Source organism: Neofelis nebulosa, chromosome 3 (assembly GCF_028018385.1).
Source record: "Neofelis nebulosa isolate mNeoNeb1 chromosome 3, mNeoNeb1.pri, whole genome shotgun sequence".
Classification (NCBI taxonomy): Eukaryota; Metazoa; Chordata; class Mammalia; order Carnivora; family Felidae; genus Neofelis; species Neofelis nebulosa.
This window is the reverse complement of record NC_080784.1, coordinates 83325912-83346759: the sequence shown is the minus strand read 5'-3', so window position 1 is coordinate 83346759 and position 20848 is coordinate 83325912. Positions and strand designations below refer to the sequence as shown.

Here is a 20848-nt window from a genome sequence, read left to right as displayed (position 1 = left end):
ACCCCCACAATAAGGACTGACAGTAGAAAAGAAGTACCCATTTCAAAGTGTAACCACCATTTCTCTCAGTATCCACTAACATGATATTTAGCATTCAATAAAAGATTAGGACACTCAAACATGCAAGAAAAACAATATTACTAAAAGGCAAAACAATCAATAGAAATACACTCAGAGATGACCCAGATGTTGGAACTACTGGACAGAGACTTCAAATAACTATGATTAACATATTCAGGAATCTAGGGGAAAAGATAGATGAAATGTTTGAATAAACAGGAAATTTCAACAGAGATCAAAAACTTCTCAGGAGTCAAATGGAGGGTCAGCTGGCTGGCTCAGTCAGTGGAGCATGTGACTCTTGATCTCAGAGTTGTGAGTTCAAGTCCCACGTTGGCTGGAGATAACTTAAAAATAAAATATTTCCAAAAAAATTTTTTAAAGGGTCAAATGGAAAAGCTATAAATAAAAAACCACCATATCAGAGATGAAACTCAACAAAGCCAAAGAAAGAAGTAGTGGACTTGAAGCTAGATCAATAAAAAAATATCCAGAGGAAAACAAAATGAGAAGAAAAAAAAAGTGGAAAAAAAAAAAGCACCTAAAAGCTATGGGACAATAACAAACAGTTTAGAAAAATCAAATAGTCTAGCATATGTATAACTGGATTCATAGAAGGACAACAGAGAAGAAACGGAGCAAAAGAAATACTTAAAAAAATAATGACCATGAATTTTTGTAAAATAATGCAAGACATCAAACCAGAAGATGCAAGAATCTCAGTGAATCTCAAACAGAATTAAACACACACACACAAACACACACACTCTGACACATCATACTCATTCTACTGAAAAGCAAAGATCTTAAAGGCAACTAGGAAAAAGCTACATTAACTACAGCAGATTTCTCTTCAGAAACTATGCAAGCCAGAAAATAATGGAATGACATCTTTAAAGTAGTAAAATAAAAAATCTACCAACCTAGAATTCCATGCAGGGAAAATATACCACAGTACTAAAATCAAAATGAAAAAATTTTCAACCAAACATTGCTGGCAGACCTACAATACATAAATATGTTAAAGAAAGTTCTTCAGGTAAGAGGAATATGATACCAGATAGAAGACTTGAATCTATTAAAAGAAATTAAGTTCCAAAAACTGAAAAAATTAATAAAAAGTAGTTTTTATTTCTTAATTGCTTCAAACTATAATTTACCTTTTAAAACAAAAATAGCACCAATATATTCAGCAGTTTAAAATATGCAAAAGTCAAATGTATGACAAAAATGGCATAAAGGATTAGAGGTAAAAATTGCAAGTATCCTTTTGAAGGATTCATATACCGTACCTATGGTGGTATACTACTATGAAGTGATGATTAGAGATAGATATTGAAATCCTTAGGGCAGGGGCGCCTGGGTGGCTCAGTGGGTTAACGTCTGACTTCAGCTCAGGTCATGATCTCACGGTCCGTGAGTCCGAGCCCCGCATCATGTTCGCTGACAGCTCAGAGCCTGGAGCCTGCTTCAGATTCCGTGTCTCCCTCTCTCTCTGCCCCTCCCCTGCTCACGCTCTGTCTCTCTGTCTCTGTCTCTCTCTCTCTCTCTTTTAAACATAAAGATTAAAAAAAAAAATTTAAAAAAAAAAAGGAATCCTCAGGGCAACCACTCAAAAATATCAAAAAGGATATATAACCAATAATGTTAATAGTGGAGATAACACAGAATCATAAAAAAATACTGAATTTACCCAAAAACAGGAAAAAAAAAAAAAAAGAGAAAAAACATCAACAGGAAAAAAATAAGGAAAATTCCAAGATAGGAGTTTTAAATCTAATGACATCAAAAATAATGAATAATTATAAATAAATAATAACCAACAAATGCCTCTCAATTAAAAGATGAAGAATAACAGATTAAATTAAAAACCAAGGGGTGCTTGGGTGGCTCAGTCAGTTAAGCATCTAACTCTTGATTTCAGCTCAAGTCATGATCTCATGGTTCATGAGATCAAACTCCTCATCAGGGTCTACACTGACAGTGCACAGGTTTAAATAAATTAAAAACCAAGACCCAGTGCTGTCTATGAGAAATCCACTTCAAATATAAAGATATATATAGTTTAAAAGGAAAAGGAAAAACATCCAGCTTCCAGTCTGACACATAAAAAGCTTGGAAAATGTCATTTTCATCCTCACAATAACAATGAAAAGAAGCCAAACCTACTGAAAAATCAATAATACATCTTAGGTCTTAAAGAGAATTCAGGTCACAGGGCAAACCACCACCCAGGAAACTGAAAAAACAAAACAAAACAAAACAAAACACAGAATCACAGCTTACCGGAAGTAGCAAATGCTGCTGGAGTCAGCAACTGGTAGGAAAACTTTAAGAGTAATTGACTAATTGCTGGCAACTAAGTGTAGACTAGGTTGAGAGATAAAAACTCCTAGAAGCCCAACCTTAGGAAGAGCTGCACCTTTTCAAGAATTTTACCTCTAGGAGCCCCACCAGGTCCCCTTCAAAGTAAAGATCAAAGAAAATTCTCCAGTGCTTCCTGCAGAGGTAGCGGAAAAGTAATCACTGTGAAATACACCCAGAGCATCCTGCTGTCCTTAACAAAGATCTGTCTTCTAGGAAAACTGTTTTCAAATCTAACCAACGTGAGTTTTACTACAGCCTAGCTGACATGGAAGAAAAATACCCAACTCCAGACTCCTCTAGCCTTCCTGTCTCCCATATAAGTGGGGTGTAGGGAAAGTTGAGAAGCACTTGTAAAGGTCACAGCCATGGAAATAGACCTACTAAAATTCTATGATCTAGTCACAGGATTATAGAACGCTTCTGTTCCCCCTACAACTGACCATCATATCAGCAGGGCTCCTATATAATATCAGAAGGTTACAATTCAAAGAACTGTAAGCTTAGACTCCATTTAATGAGCCTCTAGGGAAATCCAAAAATAACAAGGAAAACAAAAACAAGGACACCTAAAGAATTTTAAATTCTGAATCTTAGCCTTTACCCATCAGGCAGAAAATCAATAAGGATATAGTTGAACTGAATAGCACCATCAATCAACTTGATCAAATTGACACTTATTGATTAGTTTATCAGGTGTCAACAGAATATGCAAGCTTCTCAAGAATACACAATTTTTGTCATGCTCATATATAAATAACATTCACAAAGACGGACCACATTCTGGCCTATAAATTATACACAAAAATTTAAAAGAATAGAAATCATACAAAACAGGCTCTCAAACCACAACAGAATTAAACTAGAAACCACTAACAGATAACTGGAAAATCCCAAAATATTTGGAGATTGAGCAACATATGAATCAAGGAAGAAGTATCAAAAGAAACCGAAATATCTGAAACTGAATTAAAATGAAAATAAAAGTTACCAAAAAATTATAGAATGCAGTAAGAGCACTGCTTACAGAGAAATTTATAGCATGTAGTATGTATGTTAGAAAAGAGAGATTTAGAATCAGTAATCTAAGCTTTTACCTTAAAAACCAAGAAAAAGAAAAGCAAATTAAACCCAAATAAGCAGAAGAAATAATGTAAGTTAGAGCAGAAACCAATGAAACTGAAAACAGGTAAATTAATAGAGAAAAAGTCACTTAAACCACAAGCTGGTTCTTTGAAAGGTCAATAAAATCAATAAACCTCCAGCCAGGCTAACCAAGAAAAAAAGAGAGAGGACACAAATTACTGGTATCATTGACAAAAGAGGGGTCATGCCTACTAATCACATGGATAATAAAAAGGAAACTAAAAGAGTATTATAAACAATTCTACTCTCACAAATTTAATATCTTAAATAAAATGGACCATTTCCTTGAAAGACAAAATCTAACAAAAGTCACACATGGAGAAACAGATCATCTGAATAGGTCTATATCTACTATAGAAATTGAATAAAAAATTAATAACCTTCCAAAAGAAATCACCAGGGCTAGGTGGTTTCACTGGTGACTTCTATCAAATATGTAAAGAAGAAATAATACCAACTCTCTACAATTTCTTCCAGAAAACAGAAGCATAGAAAATATTTCCTAACTCATTGTATGAGGGCAGCATTACCCTAATACAAAAACCAGAAAAAGGGATTCAAAGAAAGTTAAAGAACAGTATCTCTCACAAACACAGATGCAAAAATCCTCAAGAAAATATTAGCAAAAGGAAACCACGTATAAAAAGAATTATAAACCACAACTAAGTGGGATTTATTCCATGCATGCAAAGCTGGTTCAACATTCCAAAATCAATTAATGTAATCCATCATATCAACAAGCTAAGGGAAAAAAAAAACATATGATCATATCAACAAATATACAGAAAGAATCTGACAAAATCCAACACCCATTCAACATGAAATCTACCAACAAACTAAGAATCCAAGGTAACTTCCTCAACTTTATGTATCTATGAAAAAACCAACAGCTAACACCATACTTAATAGTGAGAAACTAAAAAGTTTCCTCACTGAGATCAAGAATAAGACAAGGATGTCCCCTCTCACCATTCCCATGCAACGTTATATTGGAAGCCTTGGCTAACACAGTAAGACAGGAAAAGGAAATAAAAGGTACAGATTGGGAAGGAAGAAATAAAAACAAATTCTACTCCTACAAATTCTACAGAATTTTGCTCCTAAGAATTTACCCCCCCAAATGAAAACATATGTCCACACAAAAACGTGTAATGAATGCTTATAGCAGCTTATCCATAATCACCAAATATGAGAAGTAATTTTAACTATTGCTGCATAACAATTACCCCAAACCTTACCAGCTTAAAACACCAAACATGCGTTATTTCACAATTTCTATGAGACAGAAATTTGGGAGGAACTTGATTGAGCACTTTGGTTCAGGAATGTTCAGAAATTTGCAGTCAAGTTATCTAAACCAATTAATTATCTGAAATCTTGACTGGGGCTGGGGGATCCATTCTAAGATGGCTTGATCATCTGGCTGTTGACAAGAAGCCTCAGTTCTTCATTGGCTACTGTCAGGAGGCCAGAGCTCCTTGCCACACAAACCTCTTCACCAGGTCCCTTGTTTCCTCACAAAATGGCAGCTGACTTCTAGTGAGTGATCAAAATGAGAACAAGGCATAATCACAATGTCTTTTTTCAATCTAATCTCAGAAGTCACATACTATCACCTCTGCCATATTCTACCAGTTCCAGAGACCAATCCTGACACACTGCAGGAGAAGTCAACATTAAGGCATGAATACCAGGAGACAAGGATCACTGGGACCATTTTGGAAGCTGGCTACCACGAACCTAGATTTCCACTAACTGGTGAATAGGTAAACAAATTATGGTATAACCATACAGTGGCACAGTAATCAGCAATAAAAAGGAACAAACTACTGATATATGTAACAGCATGGAAAAAATCACAAATACTAAGTGAAAGAGCCAGTCCTAGAAAGCTACATACAGTGTGATTACATTTACACACATTCTCGGAAACGTATAACCAGAGGGATACAAAACAGATCAAAGGTTGTCAGGAGCTAGGAAGGGGGCAGTAGAGTGACTACAAAAGGGCATGAGGGAATTTCTTTAGATAATGGAAATACTCTATATTTGATTGTGATGGTGCTTGGAGTTTGTTAAAATTGACACAATTATAACACCTAAAAAAGGTGAGTTTTATTGTAAATAAATTATACCTCAAAAATTACTTATAAAAAGACAGAGAAAGGAATCCTAAGAGGAAACAAGAGGCTTGGTTGGGAATATTGCTATAGCAGTCTTAATGTGTAAATAACAAGTTTCCAAAGGAAACTTTGGAAAATGTTATTAAACCAATAAAATTATAATTAACGTTACTCAAGCTAAAAAACTTTCTTTGAGCTTAAGTCTACAGATTGAAAATGCCCATCAAATTACAAGTTAGACAGATGAGAGAAAAGATACACATGTATCCTGGCATATCCTGGCAAAAGTCTTGAACTTTAAGAATAGAAAAGTTTAGGGGCACCTGGGAGGTTCAGTTGGTTGAGGATCTGACTTTGGCTCAGGTGATGATCTCATGGTTTGTGGGTTTGGGCCATGCATCAGGCTCTGTGCTGACAGATTGGAGCCTGGAGCCTGCTTCAGATTCCATGTCTCCCTCTCTCTCTGCCCCTCCCCCACCTTCACTCATGCGCTTGCTCTCTCTCAAAAATAAATGAATGTTAAAAAACAAAAAAAAAGTTTAAGTGCTTCCAGAAAGAAAGAACAAGTTACTTAGAAAAAAAGAGAGACAAGCATAGGCTTTCTTATTTGCAACAAAAAGGAAATAATGATATAGTACCACAAATTTTTGAGAAGAGGACCACGACCCAAAAATTCTAACCCAATCAAGAGTAAAATAAAAAATAAAAAAATAAAACTTTTTAAAAGAAAAAGGGGTGCCTGGATGGCTCACTCAGTTGAACATCTGACTCTTGATTTCAGCTCAGGTCATGATCTCAACAGTTTGTGAGTTTGAGCTCTGCATCAGGATCTGTGCTGACAGGGCAGAGCCTGCTTTGGATTTTCTCTCTCTGTCCACCCCACTCATGTGCTCTCTCTCAAAAATAAATAAATAAACTTAAAACAATAAAACATAAACTCTTTAAAAAAAAGAGTAAAATAAAGTTATCTATAAAAAAGAGTAAAATAAAGTAAAATAAAATAAAATAAAATAAAGAGTAAAATAAAGTAAAATAAAACAATAAAACAAACTTTTTTTTTTTTTTTTTAATTTTTTTTTCAACATTTTTTATTTATTTTTGGGACAGAGAGAGACAGAGCATGAACGGGGGAGGGGCAGAGAGAGAGGGAGACACAGAATCGGAAACAGGCTCCAGGCTCCGAGCCATCAGCCCAGAGCCTGACGCGGGGCTCGAACTCACGGACCGCGAGATCGTGACCTGGCTGAAGTCGGACGCTTAACCGACTGCGCCACCCAGGCGCCCCTAAAACAAACTCTTTAAAAAAAAGAGTAAAATGAAGTTATCTATATATCTAAAATATATATATAAAAAAAAGAGTAAAATAAAATAAAGTAAAATAAAGGAACATGCAATGACTCAAAAAATGTATCACCCACCTATCCCATCTAGAGAGATAACCAACAAAAAATGCTCGCCAAATAATTAAATCATTGCAGAGATAGAGGAGGATAAAGAAGAGACCTTATGAAACCTGCAGTTAACTTAAAGTGGAATTAGTAAAACAAATGGGAAGAAATATATAACAAATGAAAACTCAATTAATTTAGTTTAAAATTAAAATAAACCATCTAAACAAAAAAGAATATTAAAGCCAGTCCTGTGTACAAGGAAACTGTAAATAGTTATCACAAACAACTTTTTTGGTTTTTGTTTTGTTTTGTTTACCTGGTTTGCACGATGAGAGTGACCAAACAGCTTGTGACCCAATTTCCCGTACTGTTCCAGTCCTTTCCAACTGCTTAGGGTCAGCACCAGGAGGTGTCTTGTTTGGTGTGGTCATTTTTAAAATATTCTACGAAGAAAACAAGAATATCCACATTATACCATGACCTGAGCTTCTTTCTACAAAAGGTAAAAATTAAAATTTAGTAGCAAAATGGATCACTACCCTTGATATTAATCATCTATTTCTCAAATGAAGTTAACCTAACTCAACCACTATAATTAAAAAATCTTAGGAATTCAATTTTTGTTTCTAAAATATATTATGATTTACAAGATGTACAAACAGTAGAGTATAATAGTCAAAAGAGCATGGGATCAGAGTTTCAACTTCAGCCTCTCCTTTAACTAGCTTAGACTTCGGGCAGGTCTGGGCTTTATTTCTTACCTCTAAAAGGGGCTGACTTGATCTATAATTCCATAATGCTATACAATTCTATACCTCTCTGAATAAAAATTCTTTTTTTTTAAAACGATTTTATTTTTAAGTAATCTCTACACCCAACGTTGGGCTCAAACTCACAACCCCAAGATCAAGAGTCGCATGCTTCACCAACTAAGCCAGCCAGGTATCCCTCTGAGTAAAAGTTCTTAATTCAAATGAATTTTTTTCTTTAGAGAAGTTAAACTGAAATATTCGTATTCCAGGGGCGCCTGGATGGCTCAGTCGGTTGGGCATCCGACTTTGGCTCAGGTCATGAACTCGCAGTCTGTGAGTTTGAGCCCTACGTCAGGCTCTATGGTGACAGCTCAGAGTCTGGAGCCTGCTTTGCATTCTGTGTCTCCCTTTCTCTCTGCCCCTCCCCTGTTCACGATCTGTCTGTCTGTCTCTCTCTCTCTCTGTCAAAAACAAACTTTAAAAAAAATCTAGAAATATTCTTATTCCAGGAATATGTAAATATCTGTTTCCATTTTTTATTTAGCAAATGTAAATTTGTTTTTGATAACTTTTTATTAAAATATAATATACAGTGTTATATTAGTTCCAGGTGTACAACATATGATTCAACAATTCTATACATTTCTCTGTGCTCATCACTGTAGGTTTACTCTTAATCCCCTTTATGTGTCTCACCCATCCTCCCATCCACCTCCCCTCTAGAAAACTGTTCTCTGAATTTAACAGTCTGTTTATTTTTTTCTGCTTGTTTTGTTTCTTAAATTCCACACGAGTGAAATCATATGATATTTGTCTTTCTCTTATTTCTTATTTCTCTTATTTCTTTCTTATTTCAGACTTATTTAATTTAGCCTTATACCCCCTAGGTCCATCCATGTGGTTGCAAATGGCAAGACCACATTCTTTTTTTATGGGTAGTATTTCATAATGTGTGTGTATCTACCTATCTATTTATCTATCTCTCTCTATGTGTGTGTGTATACCACATCTTCCTTATCCATTCATCCACTGATGGACATTTGTGTTGCTTCCACATCTTGGCTATGGTAAATAATACTGCAGTGAACACTGGGGTGCATATATCCTTTCAAACTAGTGTTTTTATTTTCTTTGGGTAAATTACCTAGTAGTGGAATTACTGGATTATATAGTAATTCTATTTATAATTTTTTGAAGAACTTCCATACTGTTTCCCACAGTGTTTGCACCAATTCACATTCCCTTCAACAATGCACAAGGGTTCCTTTTTCTCCAGCATCGTTGCTAACACTTCTTATTTCTTATCTTTTTGATTCTACCCATTCTGACAGACATAAGGTGATATCTCACAACAGATACATGAAAAGATACTCAACATCACTAATCATCAGAGAAATGCAAACAAAACCACAATGAGATATTGGTCTCCATTTTAAATAGTCCATTAAGTGAAACAGAAAAATCACTTCTCCCCACTAGTCAAAAGTTTAACTTATGTGTGCTCTTGCCATAGAAGATAATGTCAGAAAAAAGGTTTCAAGGTGTAGAAGTGAATAACTGACCCATTCTAAACCCAAAAATTTACTGGAACTTTCTCATCTTTTGTTAATCTTGGTAAGTCTATGCAAACATGAAAAAAAAAAAAATCTTTGGGGCCCCTGGGTGGCTCAGTTGGTTAAGCATCTGACTTTTGGCTTCAGCTCAGGTCATGATCTCACAGTTCACAGGTTCCAGCACGGAGCCTGCTTGGGATTCTGTCTCCCTCTCTCTGTGCCCCTCCCCTACTTGCTCTCTCTCTCTCTCTTTCTCTCAAAAATAAATAAATAAACAAACATTTAAAAAATATTTTTAAAAAAATATCTGATAGTGAACATGTAAAACAGCTTATGTGGTGCAAAGTTACAGGTACTGAACATTGTTATATATGCTATTATAAACCTGGCCCAGGGAGACTGGGTGGCCTCAGTCAGTTAAGCAACTGACTCTATTTCAGAGTCAGGCTCTGCACTGACAGCAGGGAGCCTGCTTGGGATTCTCTCTCTCTCTCTCTCTCTCTCATAAATAAATAAACTTTAAAAAAAAAAACAAACTTGGCCCAATATTTCAGTATACCATCTCCTTGACACCTTTTAGATTTCAGTTGTTTCCTAATCTCAACACAGCTCTTGATACTTATTAAACAATAGTAGAGCCACTAGACTGTAAAATCCAGAAAGGCCTGAGACTTAAATGCTCAGTTAGCAATTTACTTAACGAATAAATGGATGAACGAATAGGTGCAGTCCTAAGCTAAAGTATTTGCCTTCTGCAATTTAAGTAAGGTCTAGGATGAGACAAGTAAACCTATGACTGTCACTATAAGCTGAATGTCCAGTCATTGTCAAATATGGAAAAATGTTAAATTGTCAAAAAAAAAAAAGCCCATCTCTACATAGGAGCAGAATTCAACTGCCTGCTTTGATACTGGACGCCACCAAGTGGAAAAAACGCGGAGCTCGGAAAAACCTGGGTTCCTGGCCACTCCGTTCAGAAGAAACTGAGGCCAAGGAGAGAAGGCCACGGCCAGCAGTACCTGGACCACACTCTGCTAGATACCTCTGCTAGAAATACTAGAATGGGCAATGGCTCTCCAGCGGCCTTGAGATCGCGAGCGGAAAAGGGGATTGAGAATAGGGATGAGAACGCATCTGCTTACGAGAGAACCATTCTCCAGGACAGGGCGGAGGAGAGAAGCTCACGCCCTTAGAGCTTGCAGACCCGGCTTGCCGCAACCCACCTTTTTAAGATACCCTGCAGCTCGGTGCCACTCCCACTCAGGACAGCCCGGCTTTCCCACAGACGTTAATTTGGAGTCGCAGGACAATGACGTCAGTTCTCGCCAGGGCTCCGCCTGTCGCTCTCTGTCGCGCGCGCGCACTGCGTCCCTAAGGCATGCGCGAGGCGGTGGTTGAGCACCGCCATTTTGGCCGGTGGCCGTAAGAACACGCTGTGTGAGAGAGAAGTGAAAGGAAGAACTGACTTGGCTTCTGCGCTCTCCTCCGCAAGGGAGTCGTTTTCTCCAGGTACCTGAATGGCCCGGGAGGGTTTGGCCGTTAGCTGTGGTCTCCCACGATTTAAAGACAGTAGGGACGTTGTCTGAGAGCCTTTGGTGAGGCCTCTGGTGTCAGCAGTGAAGGAGGCAGCGGCGCGTGGCAGCCGGCTCGGGAGGGACAGCTGGAACCGCCGAAGCGCGGACGCCGCCGAGGGCTTAGAGGTGGTCGCGCATCCCCTCCAGCTGACCTGGCTCTTGGCCACTGTTGCCAGCCACCCCCCGCCAGGGGCTACGAGAATGGATTTAGATGCCATCTCAGAGATGTAATCTCCACCGTCTCCACTCCCCCTTTACTACTCTTCTTGCCCTATTACAGAGAAGAAGGCAACTTCAGAACTCAAAGCATCGTCGTTTCCCCCCCACCTCCCATCCTTACCCTGACACAGTAAAATGGACTTATTGGCACATGTGCGTATTTGATTATAGGAAGTCGTGGCCTTTTCTTCCTCGGCTTTTCTGGTGATTATGGAATGAGTCATGGCATTTTGCCGTCTTTATAGAAATGATGGCCAGCTGTAGCTCTCCTTTTCTCATAGAGCAACGTGTATTCGATTATCCCAAGTAACCTCCCAGTTGAATGCCTTTAGCTTTTTTGGTGCGCTTTTATAGCACTTGGTACTTTTTCTTGGTGACTTGCTTGTTTTCCCCTTAAGTCTTAAATTGCATGAGATCAGGGGCGCATTGGTTCGTACCTTGTAGACGCGAAGTCCAAAGCCTATTCTCACATCCCGTAAACTACATAAATGTATTTTCTCTTATTTTGTGTATGGTAGTCCGTGACAGTGAGAAATAACTGTCAAAACAGTGGGGAGGGATGTGGGAGGGTTTTTTGGGGGTGTTTGTTTTACCCTCTGTTCCACAGAGACTGCTATTAGGCATTTATGATAGTGGCATTTGCGTTGCATTTCTCAGTACGTTTGTCTCCTATACTGAGAATATTCATCCTATATCAGCTACCTAACAACAATGCTTTGTCAATATTAGCGAAGGGCTCTTATCTGTATTTGTATCAAAAAGGGTATTTTTTTTTCACGTTAAAAACCTTGTTAGCCCCATAAAAATTTTTTTTCAGGAGAATATTTAATATGGTTTCTGGGGGAAAAAAAGTGGTATTTTGTTGTCCCTTCTAAATGTCTTCAGTGTAGGATTCTGAAATCAGAGTTGTGCACCACTCCCAACTTACATGTTTTATAAGACTAATAACCTGCAATAACCATAAGTTGGGATATTTTATGTGATACCAAGCATCATTTGTTAAGAGCAATCTTTTAAGTGCTTTCACATAGTGTTATAATAATTTTGGTTTTAGACTACAAATGCTTTTCATAATGCCTCACTTCCTTTTTTCTTGCCAGCTGGAAGAATAACACTGAGGGTCATTGTTTGAGTACCTATTTTGAAAAGTTTGTATTCAGATCTGAAATATCTTCACATTTCTCTTTGTTTCCAGAAGTCTGTTACTAAACTCTACCTTCCCCCACCCAAGCCTTACAGCCTGTATCATTCTCATTGAAAAAGAAAGTAGGAATTCCCCCCCCCCACCAATTCTTGAAAATAATATACGAATTTAATCAGTAGTGTTTACACAAGTAACAGTTATACAAAGATTCTGTATTTCTTATTCTTAAACATATTATAACTTATCACTTGCTTACATAAATCCGCTTATTAGTCATCTCTGATATGTTTTTATTTTTCTATAAAAGTCATCTCACATTCACTTAGTTTTTAAAAAGGTTTTTTGAAATATTAGATGAAACACTTAAGTAGTTTGACAGAAATAAAGTTGAACATAAACAATTTTGTGATGAAAAATTTATCCTCTAAAATGAACTTCATGACATTCATTCATCGGATAATTTGTATGGTGTCCAGCTTTATTTTAATAACTAACAAATCTTCAGTTTTCAGGGAGTTGTAACTTACAATGAAAGCTTTTTTTGTAGCAATTCAAAAGTCATTTGATTTCTTTCTCTTCTAGTCTTTATGAAAACTAGACCAGCTTTTAAAAGGGTAATGGGTCTAGAAGTTACCATTACCATTCTGTTTATTACATAAATACTTAGTCTCCTTTGGTTGATTTTTTTTTTTCTTACCACATACTTTACCGGATAGCTGTTGCTATGAAATATTGGTAATTTGCAATATTTCTGAAGTCACTATAACCTATAGGAAAACTATTTACTATTTTTAAATTAATTTTCTCATTTATTCAACAGAAATACTTGAGCTTTTATGATATGCTGGACACTGGTTTAGCCACTGGGCTGAACAGACAAGAAATCTCTGCCCTCGTGATGGAGTACTTTTTACTTGGGGAGGGAAAAGTACTGTCTGTGTGTAGAGAGAAAGAATATATAAATACATGTATACACACGATAAATACATAAACCATATATACACGTACATATGAAATATATACTGTGCAGTATAGTGGAAAGAGCTAAAGAGAAAAATAAAGCAAATCAGGAAAGAAAAAACCAAAACAGTGGGTGTATTTTTTGGTAGTATAAGCTAGAGAAGGCTCACTGAGAAACATTAAAGACTTGTAGTGAGCCTTGTAACTCACTAGGGGGAATAGCATTACAGGCAGAGAGAATAGAAAAGGTCAAGGCCCTGAAGCAAGAACTGTCTGACATGTGCTCTAAGAACCACAAGAAGCCAAGGTGGTTGGATCAAAATGAACAAGAGCTGGAGTAGTTGGAGTTGAGATGAGAAAGTAGTATAAGCTAATCAGTACCTCATTTGTTATTTTAAGGACTTTGGCTTTTACTCAGAATGAGTAGAGAAGCTATTGCAGGACCTTAAGCAGAAGAGTGACATGATCTGGCTTACACTTCAAAAGGATCACCCTGGGGCACCTGGGTGGCTCAGGCAGTTTGGTTCTTGAACCCGGCATCAGGCTCTGTGCTGACAGCTCAGAACCTGGAGCCTGCTTTGGATTTTGTGTCTCCCTCTCTCTTCCTCTCCCCCACTCACATTCTGTCTCTCAAACAATGAATAAACATTAAAAAAATAAAAGGATCACCCTTACTTCTGTCATGAGAAGGAACTGTCAAGGGTTGGAGTAGAAGTAGGTAAAAGTAAAGCAGAGAGACCTGATAGGGAGCTATTAGAGTAATGCAGGTAAGAAATAATGATGGCCTAAACCAGAGTGAAGAGAAGTGGCCAGATTCATGAAGGTAAATTGTACAGAATTTGCTGCTGTGGCATGTAAAAGATAACTTCAAGGATTTGGGCTTAAGTAAATGGAAGACTGGAGTTGTCATTTAACAGAATGGGCAAGACTGCTAGAGAAGCACATTTTGGTTGGGACTTCTGGTGTTCAGTTTGGGAGATGTATATTAGACCTTCAGGAAGAGCTGTTGGGTAGTCAGGTAGATAAACAAGTTTACGGTTAGGAGAGGTGTCATGACTAGAGCTAGAAATTTGGGACTTAGCAACATATAAATAGGATTTAAAGCCATGAGATTAGAATAAAACACCTTAGAGAATGAATATAAATTTTTTTTTTAATTTTTTTTTAGTGTTTATTTATTTTTGAGACAGAGAGAGACAGAGCATGAACAGGGAAGGGTCAGAGAGAGGGAGACACAGAATCCAAAGGAGGCTGCAGGCTCTGAGCTGTCAGCACAGAGCCCGACGCGGGGCTCAAACTCACGGACCGCAAGATCATGACCTGAGCCGAAATCGGACGCTTAACCGACTGAGCCACCCAGGCGCGCCAAGAATGAATATAAATTTAAAAAATGTGACAGTATTAGAGCACTCTTCAACTTTTAGAAGCCTAGAAGATAAGGAAAAGTGACCAGGAAAATAGGAGGAAAACTGGATCAGTACTATGTCCCAGAACCAAGTTAAGAAAGGGTTTCTGTATAGCAGGAAAAAGTCATATTTTGTGTTAGACGCAATAGGTTCGAGTAAATTAGGAACTGTTAACTATTTGTTTTACCCATGTATAGAACAGTGGTGGACCTGACAAGCTATTCTGGTGGAATGATGAGCACTGAAGTCTGAAATGAATTCCAGAGAAAATACACAGACATTTGGAACACTGACTATAGCTATACAACTCTTCCAAATAGTCTTGCTATAAAAGGAAGGAGAGGGGTGCCTGTGGCTAAGTTGGTTAAGCATCCTACCTACTGTTGATTTTGGCTCAAGTCATGATTTCACAGTTCATGGGTCCAGCCCTTCATTGAACTCTGCTCTGACAACGCTGAACCTGCTTGGGATACTCTCTCTCAAAATAAATAAGTAAACATTAAAAATAAGTGGAACGAGAAATAAAGCAATGGGGGAAGATGGGGTCAGATAATAGATTATTTGAATGCTGATGAAAATGAGCCAGTGGAATAATTGATGATATGAAGTACAGGAGAGAATTGTTAGAAAATTCCCCTTAGTAGATGTCTTTTAGTGTGCAAGTGTACTTCACTGTAGAAGTTTATATGGGATTGCCGGTTGGCTGGTTCACTTGAGATGACACTAACCAGCAAGGCTTTGCTTTTGTCTACCCATTTTCAGCTTTACGTGTGCAGGTGAAGAGTTGTATGTAACTAGGATTATAGTTTAGGATATAAATGATTAACGGTGGAATTTTAGCTGGGTACAGAGGGACATGAAGTTAGAAAAACTGAGGGACACTGGTAATATGGTAGAATTAAGAGATAATGATAGTAGGTCTGGGGAATGGGGAGTTCAAAGGGTTGTTGGATTGTTGGGTACGAGAGGGGTAAACTGAAAAGACAGGAGTAGTAATTGAAGAATGGGGTATTTGAAAAGAAGGTTATAGAAGGATTGCAGTCATTGGTAATAATAAGGTCAAAGCGGGGTGCCTGGGTGGCTCAGTCGGTTGAGCATCTGACTTCGGCTCAGGTCATGATCTCACAGTCTGTAAGTTCGAGCTCCACATCAGACGCTGTGCTGACAGCTCAGGGCCTGGAGCCTGCTTTGGATTCTGTGTCTCCCCCTCTCTCTGCCCCTCCCCTGCTCATGCTCTGTCTGTCTCTGTCTCAAAAATAAATAAAAACATTTTTAAAAAATTAAAAAAAAATAAGGTCAAAGGTTTCACCAAAGGAATGAGGGTGAAAGACAAGATCACTGGAGGAGAGAGGTTACTGAACTAAGAGAACAGGCTGTTAATAGGAAGATCATCTAGGAACATATTGAAATCAAGAGTTATGACAGGATTTGTAAAAGAGTAAAATTTAGCCTAGGGCTGAAATGAGGATGGGAGGGAGTGATCTGATGGTTAGTAAATGGAAGCAGTTGGATGACCTGAGAGGCAAAAGCTGACTATAATGAGGAGGGAGAGAGAAGATAGTCTGGGAGGAGCATGGAGCATAATCTCTTATCCCACTCCAAACCTAAAGGCATTGCAGAGTGAGAAAGAGGTGTAGAAGGGAAAGCAGTCAGTCAAAACAAAATCAGAATTAACACAATCCTTGATAGAAAAGGCCAACAGAATGTCTTTTTTGATGGGTATTCTTTTGGCTTCAGGTTCTGCCATTACATACTGGAATAACCTGGAGTTTTAAGATAGTTTTCAGAATTATTTACTTTAATCACCATTCTGAGAAAATTGATGTCTGTCACTAAGCCCAACATGGTAGAAGATTTTTAAGTTCACTTTGAGCTTAGCTGCATAATTGATGGTACTGTTAAATATCAAGACTTACAGAAGCTTTAAAAGTGAGCACAATCTACATGTATGGTTCCTTGGTCTTTTCATTTTAATGCTATTAGCATAAATGTCATCTTGGACATATTACAAATTCTTAAAGAAATGGCAATTTGTAACTTTTCCCCTTAGTCAACATCAGGGTCACAACCTTAATAATTTCCTATTTCTGTTATTAACATCCTTAATAGATAAGACATGAAGTAATACTTAATTTGAGAGAGGGAGTAAACATCTTTATTATATGTATTACTTTTTCACATCAACTCTTTCTATTCTGTTTTATTGGACTGTACTCATACACTGGTATCAGTATTAATTACTGAGACATTATATCATTTTTTTCCATCTGTTAAATCTAGGTTCCCCCATTCCATTTGCTCTTTTTCCTTTTCCTAAGCCATTCTTTTTGCATAAGAGCTTTTGGTTTGGCTTGTCTGGCTTAATGTTTTTTCCTTGAAATTGGATTAAATGTATAATTTGGGGGAAGGTTGAAATGTCTGATATTGACTATTCTGTATTGTAAAAACTGAGACTGTGTAATTTGATGAAGTCTTTTATGTTTTTAAGTTGTGATTTGAAAGTTTTCTCACATGTATACATTTTGTAAGATGATTCCTAGATCTTTCCTTTTTTGTGACCAGTGTGCTTTTTCTTTCTTTATATAAATCTTCTGATTAGTAATATATATGTAAAATTTTGTTTTCTCAACGTGACTGTCATTTCATTGATTTCACTAGGTTTTTTTTTAGTAGTTCTAGATAATCATATCTGAATATAGTGATAATTTATGTTCTCTTCAACTTTTATGCCTATGATTCATTTCTCTTAACTAATTGCGTTGACTGTGCCATAATTTTGTTAACTTTTCTTTTAATAGAAAAGCTGGATATTCTTACTTAGAATTATGGCAGATAAATTAACGAGAATTGCTATTGTCAACCATGACAAATGTAAACCTAAGAAATGTCGGCAGGAGTGCAAAAAGAGTTGCCCTGTGGTTCGAATGGGTAAGCAGTTCTTTGGATCATTTAAAGATAAGAAAAAGTTTTTAAAAAATTGACTTCATAGTTCTCTAGGCATATACTTACTTTCTTTAAACTGTAAAAATAAGACCAGATTTTGTTCTAAATTTTTTATTGCTTTGTGACTAACCGGTCCTATTTTTGCTAATGGTAGAATAATGTATTATCAATATTTTTTAAAGTTCATTGGCTATAAAAGCAGAGTTTGTTACTAAGATTCTTACTGTTCTACAAAAGTTCTATAATTATTTAAGTCTTGGAGAGAGGACTACCAGTATATTTTGGTTTTGATAGTATTCTCATTTTAAAAAGCAAGAATAAATAGCTTAATAAGAATGACTAATTCATGAGGTTTTACTGTATATTTCCAAAATTAATTAATTTTCAAAATTAATTTAAAACAATTCAGAATTGGTAGTCTTTGAGGGCTATGTTATAATTGTTACTTTAACTGTACTAGTGAGGTGTACTTTTGAATCTTAAACTTTAGATGTCATCTATTATAGTCTGCCGTGCTATTTAGAAATTCTATTATTAATATCTGTAATGCCAAGTTTAATTTCTTGTGTATATTGGATGACTAAATACCTTTTTGGAGCTTTACTGATTTAGCTAACATATTACATTCCTTTTTCTGGTGTACATTGCCATTTCCAAGGTATATTTTGTGAATTAAATATTCAGGTCATTCAGCTTAAAATAAAACTGTTTTAGGGGCACCTGACTGGTTCAGTCAAGAAAGCATGTGACTCTTGCTCTCAGGGTCCTGAGTTCAAGCCCCATGTTAAGGGTAGAGATTACTTAAATGAATAAATAAACTTTTTAAAAAATAACAAAACTGTTTTAGGTTTTACAAGCATATTTTCTTCCCCAGTAGTAAATTAATATATATTAATTATAATTAATTCCCACATAGCACTGTTTTTTTAGGATATTATCTCAAATGTATTTCTTCCTGTGTTCTTTGTTTTTGAAAATCAGCTTCTGTATGGAGATTTGGAACCAGAATTACCTAAATAACCATGTTCAGAAAATTAGAATGGCAGGGAAAATGACTTAATTCTATCTTTTCTTTTGCCAGGAAAATTATGCATAGAGGTTACACCCCAGAGCAAAATAGCATGGATTTCTGAAACCCTTTGTATTGGTTGTGGTATTTGTATTAAGGTAAGTGATATTTTATTTATCGGATCACATTTGCAAGCTGAAAAAGAAGTCAGAAAATTCTGAATATGTTATAACTGGTTTTTCTAATTTTTTATTTTTTTAGAGAGAGAGAAAGCACAAGCAGAGAGGGAAGGAAGGAAGGAAGGAAGGAAGGAAGGAAGGAAGGAAGAAAGGAAGGAAGGAGAGAGAGAGAGAGAGAGAGACAGAGAGAGAGACTCTCAAGCAGGCTTCATGCCCAGCACAGAGCTCAACATGGGGCTCAATCCTATGACCCTGGATCATAACCTGAGCCGAAATCAAGAGTCAGACACTCAACTGACTGAGCCACCCAGGCATCCCCATTATAACTATTTTTAAAGAGGCAAAATATAAAGTGGTGAATAAAGAATATAAATTTAGGAGAATGGTATTCTAGCAAAAATCTAATATTGTTTGTTGCTTTTTTAATTAATTAAGCCACCCTATGTAAAAGTTATCCTTGCCACACTCAACTTTGGAAAGCTGTTTCCAACCAAAATTAATTTCTTTTTTCATCCTTTTTTTATTTCACCCTTTTATGAGAAGGACATTCTAGAGCATGTCTTTACAAGTACTTTTGGAAACGTAAATACAAAAAGTATGAGTCATGTTACCTGCAGTCTTTTCAAGTCTGTATTTAATTTTAAATCACATCTTTTAAACAGAAATGCACTCAGCCAAAATTTTTTAATTTAACGCAGTAATTTTTCAAAATACCTCAATTAGTTTTTGTTGCATTGAATGGTTTAGTTAAGGCTTTCAACTTTAAAATGATAGATTTCCAAACTTAGTTCATAAATAATATTTAAGAACCAGTGCATTATGTTTCTAATTTAGATATTTGTAGATAATTATTTTAAAAAGGAGCTTTTACCAGAGTATGGATACTACCCTGTTACTGATTCTCATAAGGTTTATGTGTATTTTACATTGGTTTCTGAATCCTTAATTAAGTATCCAAAAGAATTTCATTGGTATGAAAGTGTTTTCCCTCGTTTTGAAAATATAAGCAAGAAACATTCCTTCCAGAAAACATTTACTAATCTCTTAAGTACCTGTCAGTGTTGGGGGTGCTGGAGATCTGATTTTGAACAATATATTCTACCCTATTTTCTTCTTCACTGATACAAAAAAATGAGATCTCAAATTTTGGGGTATACACTTCAGTGGCTGAAAGGATACTGATATGAGGAATCTGTGGTGGGAATAATAGATACCCTCTGAACACTAAGGTACTAACAATGCACCGCGTACATGAAATAATATTCTAAACAGATGTTTATATTACTTACAGCCTATAACCATTTTATGTACATTGGTGGAATAACAGAAAATTCTGTAAATGGAGGTAACTCTATTGGCAGAAAACTATATTGTATACAGAATTAGTAGTTTGGGGGTGCCTGGGTGGCTCAGTTGGTTAAATGTCTGACTCTTGATATCAGTTCAGGTCACGATCGCAGGGTCGCAGGACCAAGCCCCACATGGAGCCTGCTTAAGATTCTCTGTCTTAGGGTGCCTGGGTGGCTCAGTTGGTTAAACGTTCAACTCTTGGTTTCAACTCAGGTCGTGATCTCATGGTTCTCGAGTTCAGGCCCCACATTGGGCTCTGTGCTGGCAGTATGGAGCCTGCTTGGGATTCTCTCTCCCTCTCTCTCTCTGCCTTTCCCCACTCGCTCTCAAAATAAATAAACTTTAAAAAAAAAAAGAGAGATTCTCTTTCCTTCTGTCAATGTCCCTCTCTCCTGCTTATACACTCTCTGTCTCTAAATTAAAATAAATATATATATGTATATTTTTTAAAAGAAATAATGGTTTTGGTTAGAAGGTGGTAATTACTTTGTTAGAATATAAGAGTTTTTGTTTTTTAATTTTCTGTGTTCTTAAACTTACTGAGAATTCACTGAAATCTTTACATACAAAGATTTTTGAATTGATCCCCTCAACTCTTTGAACAGTTCTGCTAAACAGATATCTAATCTGAGGTTATATTCTTTGAATGTATCTTTATAGTTGTCTGAGCAATGT

At 36.6% G+C, this 20848-nt stretch overlaps 2 protein-coding genes across 7 annotated transcripts in view; one reads left to right on the top strand and one right to left on the bottom strand.

Moving 5' to 3' along the window:
- Positions 1-10731, bottom strand: part of ANAPC10 (anaphase promoting complex subunit 10) — a 107624-nt gene extending 96893 nt beyond the window's left edge. For 3 of the 6 annotated variants that reach the window (XM_058721265.1, XM_058721264.1, XM_058721268.1), the window contains exons 1-2: positions 10613-10708; positions 7401-7527 (exon numbers count right to left, since the gene is read on the bottom strand). In XM_058721265.1, coding sequence (XP_058577248.1) covers positions 7401-7515 — 115 coding nt within the window. In that variant the 5' untranslated portion in view covers positions 7516-7527; positions 10613-10708. Of the gene's footprint in view, positions 1-7400; positions 7528-10531 lie in introns of all 6 variants that reach the window. The other 3 variants (XM_058721266.1, XM_058721269.1, XM_058721263.1) reach the window with 2 other exon arrangements.
- Positions 10732-10757: 26 nt separating this feature from the next.
- ABCE1 (ATP binding cassette subfamily E member 1) overlaps positions 10758-20848 on the top strand; it is a 32236-nt gene continuing 22145 nt past the window's right edge. Inside the window, exons 1-3 of the mRNA XM_058721262.1 lie at positions 10758-10898; positions 17491-17620; positions 18717-18802. Coding sequence (XP_058577245.1) covers positions 17518-17620; positions 18717-18802 — 189 coding nt within the window. The 5' untranslated portion in view covers positions 10758-10898; positions 17491-17517. The remainder of the gene's footprint in view (positions 10899-17490; positions 17621-18716; positions 18803-20848) is intronic.